At 65.2% G+C, this 17,129-nt stretch overlaps 1 protein-coding gene across 1 annotated transcript; it reads left to right on the forward strand.

The window, feature by feature from the left end:
• On the forward strand, window positions 338-11,218 carry LOC110260888 (collagen alpha-5(IV) chain-like). The gene is made up of 2 exons (XM_021093671.1): window positions 338-7,167; window positions 7,692-11,218. Exons 1-2 carry the CDS (start codon window positions 6,213-6,215, stop codon window positions 8,231-8,233), a joined length of 1,497 nt encoding a protein of 498 aa, XP_020949330.1. The 5' UTR covers window positions 338-6,212; the 3' UTR covers window positions 8,234-11,218.

Genomic DNA, 17,129 nt, shown 5'->3' on the forward strand with positions numbered 1-17,129 from the left:
AACCCACTGGCAGGGGGTCCCGAGACGCGCAGGAGCCAGCGGCTGGGGGAGGGAAGCAGGAGCGACCTAGGGACCCAGGGAAGATGGACACGCTGGGGAATTAGGCGGTGGCGGTGGTCACACTTCGTGAAGATGCCAAAAGTCACTGAATCACACACTTCAGAAGGAAGAATTTCAGGGTGTGGGAACAGAGCTCAGTTATAAAGTTTCACCTGTCCACCCCTCATCTACCCCCACCACCCCACCAACCCAGCCACCCACCCATCGCTCTGCCCATTCACCCCCTCATCCATCCCCCCCTCCACCCCCTCCACCTCCCTCACCCCTGGCTGCCCGCTCTGGAAGGCTACTAGCTGGGTTCTGCTTGAGAGGGAGATGAGCGGGCTGGATGTAGCGCCCACAGAGCATCCGGTCTGGGGGGACTTGGGGCCAGGTTCTCGGTCACAGTCCCCTGCATCCCATCACTACTTTGATGAACTGAGAAGACCTGCCCAGTGAGCCGTCCTCAACCAGCAAGAAGCAGGGACAAAAGCTCCGAAGGGATTGTTCTCGCTCCTCTCCCGCCACCCCCTCCCCTGCATCCTTGTCCTTGACCCACGGGATGCAGCGGAAGGGAGGGGCTGGGAAGGGCAGGTCAGAAGGCTCCTTGGCGGCTCACTATGGCCCTGAGCTGCCGTGCCAGAGATCTGACCACCCGGCACTGCCGTGCTGGGGTCCCGCCACAGTGCCAGTGGGCCCAGCCTCCCCGCAGTCCTTGCTGAGGCGCCCACCAAGGGAGAGACCCTGACTCGGACCTTCCGCGCCAGCCCGAGACCGTGGCGCTGTGGTTGTTGACACCACGGGGCGCTGAAGAGTTGCCGGGCGGTTCTGCCCGTGCTCCTGGCCCCAGAGAGCGGGAAACACAGTGGTGAGGGTGGCACGAGGGCTGAGTTTGGGGGGTTGTCGCATTGGCAGCGGAGAGCTCCACCTGCCACCACCTCCCTCCCTCCCTGCGGGCAGGGGACCCTCGGAGGCCATGGGGCTGACTCCTCTGCCCCTCGCCCTGGAACCAACGCCACGGGGCGGGGCTGCTGCAGCCACAGCTCCACCAGAAAGAGTGCTGCATTGCTTGCGGCCCAGAGGACTCACCCTGCCCCAGGTGCCGCTGTGTCCACCCCAGTCCCCTGGCCGGAAGGGGCCCCCTGGGGGCTGTGCTCGTCATTCTCCATGGCCCGAGGTCGGGTGTGCCTGGGCCGTGGAGAACTGGCCGGGGGCTCAGCTCTGGGGCTCTGAGCAGGGGATGAGGCAGGCTTGGAGGCAGGCCCCTGGGTGTCTGGTGCCCAGACGGAAGGGGCGCTGAGTCTGGGGCCGAGTCCTCTCACCGTGGATCCCGGGTGGATCCTCCGCGGGAAGGAGCAGACTGGGAAGGGATGGTTCTGGGCAGCTGGTCTCGGGGGGTTCTTGCCTCGCTCCCTGGCACCTCTCCCTCCAACTGGCCCTCCTCAGCTCACGTGACGGGGTCGGCCTTGCTTCACTCACTCCGGTGGTGCCTTCCCGCTGCCCAGGCACTAAGGATGAGCTGGCGGCCACAAAGAAAGGCTTGGTTGGACTCAAGGGCCCCCAGGCCACACCTTGGATTCGGGACAGGCGTGCAGCCCCAGCCCTGCCTCAAGCCCCCGGGCTCCGAGGCTGTTCCCGGCGTGGAGGTGCCGGGAGAGCTGGAGCGGGGACGGGTGCAGAGCGTGCGCTGACCACGGGGTCGAGGGTTCCCACGGGTGTTTCTAGCTGCAGGCGCTCCGGCCAGCTCCCCGCGCTGGCGGCACCGTGTGCAGTGAGCCACGGTGTTCTTGGACGCGGTGCCGAAACCTGACCCACTCAAGGCCTGATGGACAGCACTTGGCATGCGCTTCCTATGAGTCATTTTCCACCCGCCATCTGTCAAAAATGCACGTTTGTTTATTTCTGAGCCATCCTCCCAGGGCTTCACTGATGACAACCCAACACCCAGGAAGGGGCGGCAAGAACCCCCGTCCCGCTGTGCCTGTTCTCCAGGCGAGGAGAACCTCCTCCCGAAGGAAACTCAGGAGACCCAAAGGCCCGGAGACCCTCCGCCCTCGGCCTGGAATGAAGAGGGGCTGTCCCCACACCCTGCATGCCACGGTGTCAGCACACGGCGGTGGCTACAGAGGAAGCATGAGCGCTGCTGCTGCTGCTGCTGCCGTGGTGGCGCTGGCGGGGAAGGCGGTGGCGGTGATGACGGTGCTGGTGGTGATGGCGGTGGGGACGGAGGTGGGGACGCAGCTGCCCAGGGTTTAGGGGCACCCGCTCCATGCCAGGTGTCTTTCCCACCTGCTCCCCTGCTCTCTTTTTGTGGATGAGGCTCAGACGCGTGAAAACTTGAGCAAGGGGACGGGACAGCACACGGGGGGCGTGAGAGTGTGGCCACTCTGGCTCCCTCTCGGCGGCAACTTCTGCACAGGCGGTTTCAGGAGCGGATGTCAGGCGAGGGCCAGGAGGAAGGGGTGGCACTCTCGGGGCCACGAGCCACTCTTCTGGCACCTCCGGAGGCAGCGAGCCAGATGGGCGCCGGGGGCCCTGCAAGTGGAGGCCTGGGGGACTGAAGAAATGCAGGCGAGACCAGGAGACGAGATTTTGGCTTTTGCTCTCTGTCCCGACACAGGAATGTTGGTGACATGCAGGCTAGTGCAGGGGGGCGACGCAGGCCTCTTGGCTCTGGGGGTGGCCTCACTGGCCCAGCTCTGGGAAGGCTTGGCAGTAGCGGGGAGCACAGCCTCAGACACTCAAGTGGGGGCACCTACCCCGAGGTTTGTGGCCGCTGAGCTGCCGCTGGTTCCAGGAGTTACCCCTTACTCTTCTCCGCAGCACCCACAGCGGCCTGCTGACTGGACCGCACAGTCTGGCTGGAGGCAGCGGAGGCCCTACTGGCTGCCCTCTTGGTGATGCTGCTGGCAGGCTCCCAGGTGGGGAGAGCGCTGGGGGCGCGGAGGGTCCAGCAGGGTCTCTGCTCTCAAGTGGCCCCTGCCACCACCCAGCCCAGGGTTGGGGCTGACGGTCAGCACTGTCCCCACCTGGCAGCTGCGACTGTGTTTCTGGGGCCACTGGCCGGCACCCCAGGGGGGCGGCTGTGTGGGGTGCACGGCAGGGCAGCTGCAGGGACCCCCACCCTGCCCCCACCCGGCCTGAGGAAACCGCTGCCAGGACCCAGCTCTGGGGGCAAGAGGCTGGACGCACAGAGCCTCCGTCCGGCGTGCAGTCCTGGGCTGGGTGCAGGGGCAGGGTGCAGCCTGCGTGGAGGAGAGAAAAGACGGGGAAACGAAGCCCACGAGTGTTCTGTGGGGAAGGAGGCGAACGCTTGCCCCATCACCTCCGGGGCTGAGACCCCTTTGCCGCCCCAAGGAAGCCTGCCAGCAACGGGCCAGGCCCTGGTCACGGGGCAAATCCCAGCGCCCTCTGTGCGGGCTCCGAGGCTTCAGAGACCTGGGCCTGGCGGTCCTTCCAGGGCATCGGCAGGTGAGGGGCAGAGGCACAGACCCGCCTTGGCCTCGGCTTCTGAGCCGTGTTGCCCCCTCGGACCCTCTGCTGGCGCCCCCGCCCCGCTCCGGCTCTGAGGGCAGCCGTCTGCCCAGGACAGAGGAAGGCTGATCCGGTTGGAAATGCCTGCATTCTTTGCATTCCCCCTTCCAGCAGAATTCTCAGTTCTTTTGCCAAAACAGAGTTGAAGGGAGGGCACGGTCTCCATCGTCTCCTGGCCTGGTACCCTCGGTGCCCACTGCCTCGGCTCACCCGCGTGGAGAGATGGGCGTGAGTGTGTGTGTGTGTGTGTGTGCGCGCGCGCGCGCAGTGCCCGTCTGCTCCCGCCGGGACAGAAACCAGAGCTGGGGCAGGGCTTTCTGCCTGGGCTTCCACACTTCTGTAATTTAAAGACCATCAAAGCGATAACTTAAGTGCGAGGAAGAGCCCCACGTACACAACTGGATGTGTCTCTCCCACCAAACAGAACCCCTGTCAACAGCTCAGGGCTTATTATTAGGGCTTCGGTTTCTCCAACTTTCCAAACCTCAAACGCAAGTCAACCGCAGAAGGGATCCGCGCTTACAGGACGGCTCAGGAAGGAACGGGCCGGCAGGGACCTGGGGACTGTGCCCGGTGGCCCTCGGCCTCCTCCGCCTGCCAGCGCCGGGGCCCCGGGGCAAGGCCTGTGGGGAAAACCGCCCCAGAGCCGCAGCGACGGAGGCGTCGTGTGGTTTGGACTTTGACACTGGGGGGCTGTTTGTTTGGATGGAGACGGAGTTCACACACACACATCTCGAAGCGCGCGGCGTGGTGGCTCTCGGCACATCCCCAGCGTGGGGCAGCCCTCACCGCGCTCGGACTCCAGATCGCCTTCACCCCGGAGAAACCCCGTGGGCCTCCGCCTCCTCCCCCAGCCCTGGGCAGCCGCCGATCTGCCTTCTGTCTCTGGATTTGCTGTTCTGGACGCTTCCCGTCCAGGGAGTCATGCGAGATGTGGCCTTGGGTGTCTGGCTTCTGTCACCGAGCCGGAGGTTTCCGAGGCTCATCCACACGGCAGGGCACTCGCTCCCGCGGACGGCTGCACAGTGCTCCACGCGGGCTGGGGGCCCCACTGGGGTGCTGTGCGCGGGGGACCTCTGGCCGGGCTCTCACGTTCTCTTGGACTTGGGTGTGCTCCTCTTTGCACCCCGTGAAACTTTAAGCCCGAACGTTGTCCAACAGTTTTTTCCTGGACTCCCCGGGACGGCTGCTGAGAGACCAGTGTCTTCAGTGAAACCCCAGGGACCCACCTTTCTGGCTCCTCTGGGACCAAGGGCTCCCAGGGCTCAGCGGGGACCCCTCCTGGGGTGTGGGGCCCGGAGCTGCTGGGACAGAAGCCCCGGGGCCCCTTGCTCCAGCTCCGCCGGCCGAGGCTCCCCAAGGAGGCTTCCACGAGCCGTGACAAGGGATTAGCGGAAGGAACTAAATGACATCACGTTCATCCCCTTATCAGCCAGCTGCTTCCACGCCGGGACGAGGCGCGCCCAGGCCTCTCCCTCTGGCGGCGTTTCTGTGCGTTCCCAAGTGATGAGGAAGCAGAGCCCAGGGGAAAGTCCAGCCCTGGAGCCCGTCCACCAGCCTGCCTGCAGCCCGCCACCCCGGGGAGCCGACAGTGGGGCCCCGCTGCCCCCCAGCTCCTGAGTCTTCAGCAGCTCCCACGCCGGACAGCGACGATTAACGCGCAGACCCCTGGGGGCCAGGCTTGCTGGTCAGTGGGTCAAGGGCCAGGCCCGGGAACTTGCATTTTAGTTAAAAGTCACAGGAGTCTGGGGTCGAGTGGTCTCAGAGCTGCCTTTCACATCTCCCGCCACATGGAGGGAGAAGAGGGATGGCTGTGGCGCTGCCGCTAAGGCCTTGAAGGTCGCCAGACGGCCCTCCCTTTCTCCGCCTCGGCCTCGGCTCCAGCTCTGCCCCTGCTGCCTCGGCCAAACAGCACTTCTGCCCGTTGCCATGTCCACGCCGTTCTCTCTTTCTGGAACCTGGCTCCTTGCACGTGTCTGCGTCCCAGCTAAAATGCAGGAGTGCCGGCTCCCGCTGGAAGCCCACCACCCCCGCTTCCCCTCCCCCCCACCCTGTTCCCCAAGCTTATCTCCGACCCGCGCTCCTTCCTGCACGTGGGGCCTGCCTTGAGCCGGTTGCCGTGGTAACGGCAGCGTCCCGCGGAGTGAGGTGCCACCGGTGCCCTGCTCTCTGAACCATCTCCCTGCCAGGGCGCGTGCCCAGGTCCACTCTCTGCCACACCTGGGGGCCCTCCCCCGACTTCATCCCAACTTTTGAGGAGTGGAGAGGAGCTGTGATGGCAGGGGCTGAGGCAGGTATCTTGGGCCGTGAGGGAAAGATTGAAGAAATGACAGCATCAGGGAGGAGGCCTGGGCCTCCAGCGCCTCGGATGCCGTCCGCCCTCGGCTGCCGCTACGCGCTACGCAGCCTCCTCAGCAGAACACGCAGCCTCTGCGCGCGTCGGGGCCGTGGCAACGTTGCTTTCCGCAGCCAGGCCTGCACACCAACGCCCGTGCCTGGCCTTCGTAGGAGGACATCTTTGGAGCAGCTGTGAGGAAGGCCTGGCGATCTGTCCATTTCACAGCCAAGGAAGTGGAGGCCTGGCCCAGGTCAAATGCGCCACGGCAGGTGGGGACGTTGTTTTTTGAAAAACACTTGACATGACCTTTGAGGTCAGTGCACAGGCAGAAAGGGGCCTCCACCGGGGACTGGCTCCTGCCAGGCCAGAAGCAGGTGTCTGGCCTGGCCACCCGCCCCCAGCGCCGCCCCCACTGGGACCTCCCTCCCTTGTCTCAGCTTCAGGAGCCGGAATCATGCCGTGGGGGCAGGGCCCCACTGATCCTGGGAGATGGGCCCTGTGTGCCCACGGGGCCCCCACAGCGCCTCCTGTTCCGCTGCACGTGGGCTGGCGGCTTGGGGCCATGACGGATTGTCCCAGGAGGCTGTCCAATGTCCTTCTGATGTGGCCATCCTACCGCTGTGGGCACATGCACCAGCTGTTCCCAGGTCCCCGCGGCGCGAGAGCCCCGTTGCTCTTCGGGAGTGAGCAGGAAGTGGGAGGGGGCACGGGGCGGGGCGGGCAGGAGGCCCCGAGTCACCGAGGCCGAATCTCGTTCCGCCCAGCGGACCCCAGAGCCCGGTGTCAGGACACCCCCTCGCACGTGGCGTCCTGTTTGGATGACAGTTCAGCGTGTGGCCCCAGCTACCCTGCGAATGTCTGTCTGGGTGTGCAGCTCCCACGGAGGCGCGGCCCTGCCTCACTGCTCACACGTTTCTCTAGCAACGGAGACCCACGGCTGCCCTCACGTCCCAGGGGAGGGACCTCAGACAGCTGGAGGGTGGGGGGCGAGAGTCTGGGGGAGCCTGCCCTGGTGGTGCCCAGCGCAGCCCCTGGGGCTCCCCGCCCAGCCCATCTCCCTCCTGGGGGTGGACTCCCCTCCGCTCAGCTGAGCTCGGGCCACCCCTGGGGCTGCGGGGTCAGACCACCCCCACAGCAGCCAGGACCACCCTGCTCCCCACGAGCTGAGCCAGGAGCCTCGAACATCCCCTCGGCGCTGCGTGAAGGAGACCACAGCCTCCTGGGGTCTGGGCCCTCGTGCTGTCCCCACGATGCAGGTGAGGAAGGGGGAGCCGGGAAGGGCTGGGGTTCAGGGCCGGGCTCCAGAGCTGCCAGCCTGCGGGGGGAGGTCTGGGTGCCCCGCCCGGCTGCAGTCCCTGCCCCGCTCGAAGGCCCCTGGGGGCCACGTGGACAGGCCGGCCACCTGCCCTGCAGACGCCCACAGGCCGAGGGTGGCGGACGCAGCCACCTTCCGTCTTGTTCTCTGGTCGGCCCTCAAGCCGACAGCTCCTTGTCCACAGACGTGGGGTGGGGGGTGCCAGGGGCCATCAGCTAAGCTCCCCACCCGCCCTGGACAGTGAAGTGCGAGCGTCCAACCTTCCCGCCCCCCAGCTGGGCTCCTGAGGAGCCAGGGGGCCGCCAGGCTGCCAGCCTCAGCAGGATGCAGGGACCAGAGGCTCGGGAAGCCTCCCTCCCGCTCAGCCCCAGGCCCGTCCCTGCAACACCAGGGAGACGCCCACCACTCCCTGGACGGCAGGAGCGGGGCCAGCACAATCCCTACATGTCCTTTGGGTATTTGCAGTGACACCAAAGGGCCGTCCTTGGGGCTCAGACCAGAAGCACCCCGGCCTGGCCTCGGCTGGGGGCCGGGAAGGTGCCCCCCCACCCCCAGGCGATGAGAGAGGAGATGCAGGGCTCATTCTCCCTCCACGAGTGTCCTCTCGCCTCCTGCACCTGCAGCTCTTCAAAACCAGAGTCCAGTGCCCTGAGCAGGTGCTCAGCCTTCTGGGGACGCAGACCGGGCCTGGAGGAGGGAGGCGGCCGCAGAAACCTGAGGCTGTGGGTGTGCCCCTGCGTTCGCTCACTCTCACCTGCTCCTTCCTGCCTTCGCCCCCATCATCCAGGTGTCGGCCCAGCCGAGCCCGGCCACATCAGCTGGGCGTGGGCACCCTTGGGACAGGGAGGGGGCATGAGGGGCCCGAGGCGTCCACACTGGGCTTCACGGGCCGCTGGGGGCTCAGGCAGCACCAGAGCCCGGCTCTGCCTGCTGCGGCCCTCCATGTGGCACCGGCCGTGACGCCTGGCGGAACGTCCTGGCAGAACCCCAGAGTCTCTGGTTCCTAGAGGCCAGGCCTGCGTCCCCGTCCTCGAATGTGGGGACCGGGGAGCGTGACGGGGGGTGGGTGGGCGCTTCCCAAGGTGGAGTTGGTGGTGGGGATCCAGGCCTGCACTGGCCACCACGCTGCCTGCAGCCACGGGGCGCGGGACGCGGCCGGTGCGACCGAGGCCCTCAAGCTCCTGTTTCTGTCGTGCTCTAGGGCATCTGAGTCCAGGGAGCCCTGGCGGGCAGCGCTGATGGGGAGGCCGCGTGCAGAGACCCAAAGGCCAAAACCCTTCCTCATGAACACAAAGTGGCTTCGGGGGAGCTACCGATCATCAGAAACTCAGTCTGCATCTGAGAAACAGGGGCTGTCACTGGCCTGACCTGCGCCCAGGGTCCTGGACAGACCGAGGGAGCAGGGACTGTGGGGAGGCCAGGCAGCACCGCCTGAGCCTGGAAGGGGCTGTTCTCTGGGCTCTACAGTTTAGAAGGACTCAGGGGACCTGACACTTTACAGTTTACAAGGACTCAGGGCCCATCTCTGCTGAGCCCCACCAAGAGCCTGGGAAGGCTGCGTGGTGCCTGCTTGCAGTGTGGTTGCCTAGGAAAGTCAGCTCCGAGCCACCACTGTCCCCGCGGCGCACAGGAGGGACACCAGGCTCCCGCTCAGCCAGATGGCTGCAGCCCGGGCACCTGCTAAGTGCTGCCTGAGCATCCTGAGCCAGTCCTCGGGGGACCCTTGTGACCTCCCCTCTTTACAGCGGCTCCCCCGGCTCCACAGGGCCGCACACGCCAGAGTCACCCCACTTTACACAGCAGGTACCCCCCCGGCTCCGCAGGGCCGCACACGCCAGAGTCACCCCACTTTACACAGGGGTACCCCCCCGGCTCCGCAGGGCCGCACACGCCAGAGTCACCCCACTTTACACAGCGGGTACCCCCCCGGCTCCACAGGGCCGCACACGCCAGAGTCACCCCACTTTACACAGCGGGTACCCCCCCGGCTCCGCAGGGCCGCACACGCCAGAGTCACCCCACTTTACACAGCGGGTACCCCCCCCGGCTCCGCAGGGCCGCACACGCCAGAGTCACCCCACTTTACACAGCGGGTACCCGCCCCAGCTCCGCAGGGCCACACACGCCAGAGTCACACCACTTTACGCAGTGGGTCCCCCCAGCTCCACAGGGCCGCACACACCCAGAGTCACCCCACTTTACACAACAGGTCGCCCCGGCTCCGCAGGGCTACACACGTCCAGAGTTGCTTGGCTCTGGGGCAGTTTGAGCCTGGCCTCTGGCCCAGGCCAGCTTGCACTGTTGTCATGCCTGCTGCACACGCTGTCCTGAAGGCTGGAGGTGGCAACTGGTCAGCTGACCTTCCTGCCATGGAGCTGGGATGTCAGGAGACTGCAGAGAGGGGGTGACTGGGTCCCCACGGATTCCAGAGCCTCTCAGGGTTCCACCCCTCTACTGCTCTGCGGCCCCATCTGCTCAGGGAGATGCCACAGGGAGCTGGGGGAGAGGCTGGGGTGTGGGGAGGGTCCGAGGGGCTGTGGCTCCCCAAGCCGTCACCCTGTAATGCCAGGACCTGCAGGCCTGTGGACGCCCTGCTGGTTCACAGGGTGTGATGGTCTGGGTTACGGGTCGGCTTGGCCAGGCTGTGGTCCCTGGGGGGTCAGATGCCCACCTGGGTGTCGCCATGGAGGTATTTGGGGGACTGGGAGACGGGGTAGCCTCTACGATCAGCTGACCCCGAGAATGAGGGCCTCCACACGCGGTGGGCCTCGTCCAATCAGGTGAGGGCCTCCAAACGGAGTTGGGATTTTCCCCGAGGTGAAGAAATTCTTCCTCAAACAGCAAGGTCAGCTCCTGCTGGAGGGTCCAGCCTGTACTATGGGCTTGGGACTTGCAGAGCCACTTGTGGCCCCTGTGACCTCCCGGGGGCCGGATTTGTGTTCTGGGCCGCTGTGAGCCACACCTTTTCCTGCCCACGGCCTGTCTAGGTCAGGTTTATTCGATGCATCTGCCATCTGAAGCTCAAGATGCTTCTTGGTTTCTCGGCAGCGTGCACTCCCAGCTCCTTCTGTGGGTCAGCCCACGGCCGTCCTTCCTGGGGCGTCCTGTCCCCGCTGGCCGAGCTTCCCTCTGCCAGGTCCCTCCCTGGTCAGCACAGGACTGGGCGGCCCCAGCCTCATTCCGATGTTCACAGCCACAAGGCAGCCCCCCCATCACTGTTCCGCACCCGCGTTCCAGCCCCTCTCTGGTGCTTTGCTGTCTCTCCAAGGAAACCAGAGGCGGGACTGGCGCCCGAGCCTCCCTCACGTACTCCTGGTCAGTGGCCTGAGGGCGTCGCTGTGCAGGGACACTGGCTCAAGCCCACCATCCCATTCAGGACCAGCAGGTGCCTGCAGGAATCGCAGCGTCCCTGTTGGTGAAGCAACCACGAGAAGCGATGGCACCTTCCGGCAAAAGCATTCTCATCGCCGAACGCGTGCTTTCCCTCGCCATCCGGCGGCATCCTGGCGGAGACACTCAGAAGGTGACACGGCAGCCCTGGGGCTCCCCGGAGCCTGTGCCGGGGGCGCCCTGACTCAGCCGGCGTGAGGCATTTTCTACGGCACAGGTGTCACCTGTCACGCTGACCACCCCCCCCCCCCCGGGGAGTCACGCACGATATGCTGTGACGTGGCTGCGGACGCGGCCCTGTCCGTCAGACGAGCCTCCGCCTGGACGTCTAGCCCACTGGCCCCGCGGTGCGTGGTCCTCAGCCAGGCCAGCGCCGTCTGGCGGGACCGAAGCCTTGATGTTGCCCTGACGTCAAGCAAAGCGCGGCTGCGTCTCCGCGCCTCCGTTGGCCACACAGCACATTCTGGGTCTTAGAGCCTCAGCGTCCCGTCTGCGAAGGGGAGCTGGTCCCTCAGCCCCGGGGGGGCGGCAGGAAGCTGCAGCCTCCACCCCGAGCAGCTGTGTGTCAGGTGGACGAGGCCTGCAGGACCAGAGGGAGCCCCTGAAACATGGGGAGGGGGGGCGAGGGGCGGGGAGGGGGCTGGTCGGGGGACGGGTGGGTGGGGGGAGCCTGCGCGGGGTGGGAGGGGAACGACCCGGGGGCTGACGTGGGGGTGCCTGCCCTTCTCCTCAGAGCCTGGCGCATGCATGGGGGCAGGGGAGGACAAGGCCCGGGGTGGCAGGGGTGGCCTGGGGCTGTCTGGCTGAGCAGCCACGCCGGCCCGCCTGCCTGGCCCGCCAGCCTCCCTGGGGGGATCCGGCACTTGTCCCGCCCATGTTCTGAGAGGACCCCAGCCGTGCAGAGAAGGCTCCTTCAGCTCCCTGCAGGCCTGGTGTGTCCCCTCAGGCCAGGTGCAGCATCCGTGGGGAGCTCCCACCTGAAGTGAGGCCGCCAGTGTGGGTGCCTGGATCAGCCCTGCCCACTGGCCTCACTGGGGTGGGGGGTGCCAAGTCCCGCATTCCCAAGCCCCCCGCCCCATGTGCCACCCCAAAGGGTCAGGGCCACCTGGCCCCACGGCTCAGAGGCTCTCGGCTTGTGGGCAGGGGGTCCCCGTGCTCGTCCCTGTGCCTCCGGGCAGCCTGAACGCCCTGGCCTGCACCCCAGTGCCCAGAGCAGGACGTGGTGGAGACCCCTCAAGTCCCCTGCGGGGATGGGGGGACTCCCACCAGCCCCGCCCAGTGTGCGCAGCCCTGCCCCAAGTCCGGCAACGAGCGAGGCTGAGGACCGGAGGCACCTGGCCCCGCGCAAGGTGGCGACGGCCCTGGGCAGCGCGGGCTCCCTGCGAGAACTCGCTTTCCCTGGGCTTGGCGCGCTGGATACTGGAGATTCTCAGCAGCCTTGCCCGTGTGACAACCAGGTGAGCGAGGGGCTGTCTCCCTGCGCCCCCAGACCACCGCGACCAGGGTGGCAACTATGCCCTCGGCCACACATGCCTCCCCCTGGCCCCGCCCCTCCGGAGCCCCACCCTCGCCTGCCAGGCTCCGGTCCCTCTTCTGAAGGCCCCAGTCCCAGAGCGGCAATGAAATGCTTCAGGCTTCCTGCTCCGTCCATTACACGGAAGGGAGGCAAGCCCAGGTGGCCGAGCGCCAGGTCCAAGTGTCCTTATTTATGAGACCAGAACCCGAGGGCTCCTTCCCGGATCCCTGCCCTCTGCCAACGGACGTCACTGCCTCTCAACCCTCTGAGGGGGTTTGGAACAATCACCCGACCCCGTGATGCCATTTCTGCCCCAAGGCCAGTGGGAGCACACCGGGAGGAGGCGGCTGAGTGCCGTCCTCAAAGGGCCGCTTTCACTCTGCGGAATGGCCCCAGGGCCTCCCGCCCGGCCTGGGCTCGGCCCAGCCGCTCTGGGAGGAAGAGGGAACCTGCCGAGACAGAGGTCACGGCCGCTCGGCCGTCCAGACTCCCAGGGCTACAGGCCCCGCTTGTCACATGTGGGACACAGCTTTGATGCTGGAATCTGGGTCCATGACTCCTGGTGCGGGATTGTAGGCCGGGGACGGGGCTGGCAGCACAAAGCCCCACCTGCCAGCTGCCACAGCTGCCCCATGCGTGAGCAGGAGCCCCTGCCACTGCAGCTCGGGGTTGCTGGGCTCTTCACCGCCAGAGCAGGACGGCCAAGCTCGGGGCAGAAAGCAGGAGGAAAGGAGGTGAGCCCTGAAGCCGAACCAGACGAGCTCAGGGAGAGTGTGTCCCGGAAACGGGGAAGCGGTCAGAGAGCGAGGTCGCAGGTGTCTGCACTGCGTCCTGAGGTTGGGGGCAACCAGAGCTGGACATCAGGGGTGGGGGTTGGGGGGAGAAATGAAAGGCTGGGCAGGGCGGGGAGAAAGGGTGCCATGGCCACAGGATTAGCGAGGTCGCCTTAAAGGAAAGGGGACATGGGTGACGGTGACCAGGGAGCTGCTCCCTGAACCACAGGTGCCTGTGTCCCCGCTGGGCCCACACCTGAAATCAACCAGGGTAGCACCTGCCCAGAACAAGGGAGGACAGAGGAGACCCCCCGCCCCCACCCCAGCAGGGTCTCTACAGGCCACACATCCTGCTCCTCCCTCGGCTTTAGGGATGCAAACCTCTTCCAGCAACGCACCAGCCGCCCCCTCCTGAGGACTGCACCCCGTGTCGGTCCGTGTGCAAAGATGAAAACTTACGGGTGGGGGTGGGGGCAATGAAACCAAATGGGTCCTCTACACACTGCACTTCACTCACAGGCCAAACGGGATGTGCCGGAGCTGTGGGGGCTGCACCTCAGGGAGAAGGAAGAGGAAGGCTCCACAGAGAAGGTACTGTCTGGCTTGGGCTTTGACGAGTGAATAGGAGTTCCTCAGGCTGGAGGAACAATCAGGTAACCGCTCCTTGCCTCTCTGCTCCTGCTGACCAGAAGAAGTGAAACTCCGCGGAGGGCTCCTGCCCGACTGGGAGTGGCCAGGCAGCCCGCAGGTGACAAGGCCTCAGCCCTGTGATGGATTTGATCCTGTCAAGCAGGGGAGCGGGGCAGGGACCGCCGGTGCGGCCTGAGCAAGGGGCAGTCTACGTGGCCCGTCTCCTGGAGCCTCCGATCTGCCAGGCCAGTCCAGCCCCCAAATCCCGCCATTCAAGGCCGGCTTCTTTGGGTGAAACGTGTCCCCCCAGCCTGCTAGGAAGGGTCAAGGCCAGAGGCGCTGTGTTCAGGGCCTGGAAGCCCAAGCGATTTGGGGTTTTCTGTGTGTGCGTCCTCCGTGGAGAGGGGCCAGCTTTCTGCAGACGCTCAGCGTGGTGGGGAGCGGGGTGACCGTTCCCGCTGCTGGAGGAGGCGTGTGCTGGGCAGCCACAGGCCCAGGCCGGCTGCAGGGGACGCTGTGTCTCTGCTGGTGTCCCCCACACGGACGCCAGCCCTGGGGAGTGTTACACCCCTCTTCCTGGATGAGGAAAGGTGGGCAGAGAGGGAGGGGCTGCTCCGAGGAGGGCTGGGCCGAGCCGCCGTCCTGCCCTCTCGGCCTCGGCTCCATACCGTCCCCACGGGCTTCCTCTGGTGCTGAGCACCAGCAGAGGACACTGGCGGCTGGCATCACCTCTGCCCAAGGTTTGGTGATACTCCCAGCTTCCTAGTCCCTCTCCTGCCGGCTCCGATCCAGGGCGGCGGGGCCTTAAGGAAATTGACAAGAAACTGCCCTAGGATTCGGGGGAAGGACGGAGCCGCAGACGCTGCCGTCTGCGTATCAGGTTGGGACGTTCGGGCTGGCCTCTGCCGCCCCTGCCCACTGGGCCAGCCTGGATTAGGGAGCGTGGCCGCTGTGGCTCGGCGGGGGCCGTGTGGGGACAGCGGACTCTCTGTGAAGGCCGAGGGCGCAGGCCTGCAAGGTGCACCACGGGGACGGCGTGTCCCCGTGGTGGGGCCGGGCTCCGTCGGCTCTTTGGGCACTTGGCCGTTTCCTCTGGAATGTCCGGAACAGGTGGCCTGGGGCAGCGGGGCGGGTGTGCAGGCTCCCGGGGGCCCAGAAGGCCCTGGCCTGGACTCGCGGTGGCTCAGCCGGAGGCGAGGTCGGGGAAGCTCGCCAGCAGCTGCTCCACCTCTCCTCCTCCCAGGCCCCTCCGGGCCGGGCCTCTCCTCTCGCCAGGCTCTGCCTCCCGGGGCCAGAGGTGGGAAAGGCCCTGGCTCTTTACTACGGCTGAGCCTCGGGCGAGGGGCTTCCTGTCCCTCCGTGCTCTGCAGGCAGACACCGCTGTGCACGTCAGCAAGGGGCTCAGAGCCGCGGAAATGTCCCACTCTGGGAAGGCGGTGGCCTTCTGTGGCCATGGGAAAGCCTCAGGGCCTGTGAAGTCCCTTGGTCACTGTCTGAGTCACAGTGGGGATAAAAATGAGCCATGGGTGAGTGAGCTGCAAAGAGCAGTGGAGGCTCCAGCTGCCCTGTCCAGGGCTGAGGCCCCTGCGATCCAGCCAGGAGCCCGGCACACCGTGGCCGAGACTGGGGAGTGGCAGGGCCCCGCTTGCTGGTCTGTGGCCTGTCTCCAGTGCTGCCTCCTCCTGCACCTCTGGCTGTGGGCACGGACTTGGCCCCTTGGGGCCTGGGTTTGCTCTGCTCTGGGTGGCGGCAGCACCCACCCCAGGAGGGTGTGGGGATTCCATGAGGGCTGGGGTTTGGGACATGGGAAAATTGACTTTTTAATCTTAACTCCCCACTGGAAAAAGGTTCTCTAGCTCCCCCCAAAACCACCCAAAGAATCACATGCTTTTAAAGTCCCACTTGTGAGTCAGTAGCATTCCTTTCACAATCCCAGCTGTCTTTTTTTTTTTTTGTGCCAAAATTGCCAAATTGGTCCTAAAATTCATATAGGAATGCAAAGGACCCAGCATAGCCAAAACAATCTTGAGAAAGAACGAACTTTGGAGGACTCACACGTCCTAGTTTCAAAACCAACTTCAAAGCTGCAGTAACCAAGGCAGTGTGCTGCTGGCACAAGAACAGACACACGGATTAACGGAACGGACAGGAGTTGAGAGTCAGAAACAAACTCGCAAACCCTCACGTCCACAGTCAACGGATTTTCTCTATTCTTTTTTGGCCCGGCCCACGGCATGCAGAACTTCCCGGGCCAAGAATCAAACCTGTGCCACAGCAGTGACAACACCGGATCTTTAACCACTGGGCCACCGGGGAACTCCTAGAGTCAAGGGATTTTGGTGTCAAGACAGCTCTATGGGGAGAGGACAATGGTTACAACAGAAGGTTTGAGGCAAGTAGACACCCACAGGCAGAAGAATAAAGCTGGATCCCTACCCCACACCAGACACAAAAAGTAACACAGAGTCAATAACCTAAATATAAGAGCCAACACCGCAAGAGTCTTAGAAGAAAACAGGAAAACATCTTCTAACCAGGCAGGCAGTGATTTCTTAGTTATGACACCAAAAGCACAAATGAGAAGGAACCAAACCAGAGACACGGGACTTGATCCAACTTGGAACTCCTGTGCTATGAATGTCCTTGTCCCGCAGGTGAGCAGGACACCCCCAGAGCAGGAAGATGCCGCAAATCACCTGTCTGACAAGGAAGCTGGATCCAGACTCAACCACAGAAAGGCGGAGACACAACTCAAAAACGGGCAAAGCTTCCGAAGAGACCTTTCTCCAAGGCGATGACACACACCCGGCCAATCCGCACAGGGAACGGCACCCAACCTCGCCCACCCCGAGATCCGGCCCCAGGCGCCAGCGAGGCTGGAAGCAGCCAGCAGAAGACGACAGGTGTCGCAGGGGTGCGGAGAATGCAGAACCCTGCCACTGCCGGGGGCGCGGGACACGGCACGGCCCCTGTGGAAGACAGGCCCTCGAAGTGTCAAACGCAGGGTGACCCTCTGTTGGGAGGTGTGTGTCCAGGAACACGGAAGACCCGCGTCCACACAGACCCGTCTGCCTGCGGGCGATCCCAGCAGCGGGGGTCACAGAGGCCAGGAGGGGCCAGCAACCCAGACCCCTGGCCAGGGAGGGACGGGTCACCCGGCGTGGTGCAGCCACGAAGGGAGGGCCACTCAGTTCAGAGGCAGCGCGACGCGGGCGACAGCCCGGGACGCGTGGACACGGCCCGCTAACCCGAGAGGAGCCGTCACGAAAGGCGACATTTTAGTGACATGTCCAAACGCTTGGGAACGGGGATTAGAGGTCGCCGGGCGGGGGCGGGGCGGGGGCGGGGGAGGAATGGGGCGAAGGGAGTGAGGGCTTCTCTGCGGGTGATGACACTTTCTGGACTCCACGGCGGGGATGTGTGCACAACTCCACGGCGGCCGTCAAAGCCACCGAGCCGCGCACTTCCCAAGGGCGAGTTTCATGCTACGTGAACTGCCTCTAAATAAAGCTGTTGGGAAAAACGCTCCCTTCTCCCTCTCCCTGCCCTTTGGTTGTGGCGCAAACAGAGTGAAGATGGAATAAAGGCATCTTT

The sequence above is a fragment of the Sus scrofa genome, chromosome 6 (genome assembly GCF_000003025.6).
Source record: "Sus scrofa isolate TJ Tabasco breed Duroc chromosome 6, Sscrofa11.1, whole genome shotgun sequence".
In the NCBI taxonomy this organism is placed as follows: domain Eukaryota; kingdom Metazoa; phylum Chordata; class Mammalia; order Artiodactyla; family Suidae; genus Sus; species Sus scrofa.

Coding starts and splice junctions, on each gene's coding strand:
- LOC110260888 (XM_021093671.1), top strand. CDS start 6,213: ATGACCTTTGAGGTCAGTGCACAGGCAGAAAGGGGCCTCCACCGGGGA. Junction 7,168..7,691: donor GTGCTGTCCCCACGATGCAG/GTGAGGAAGGGG, acceptor GGGTATTTGCAG/TGACACCAAAGGGCCGTCCT.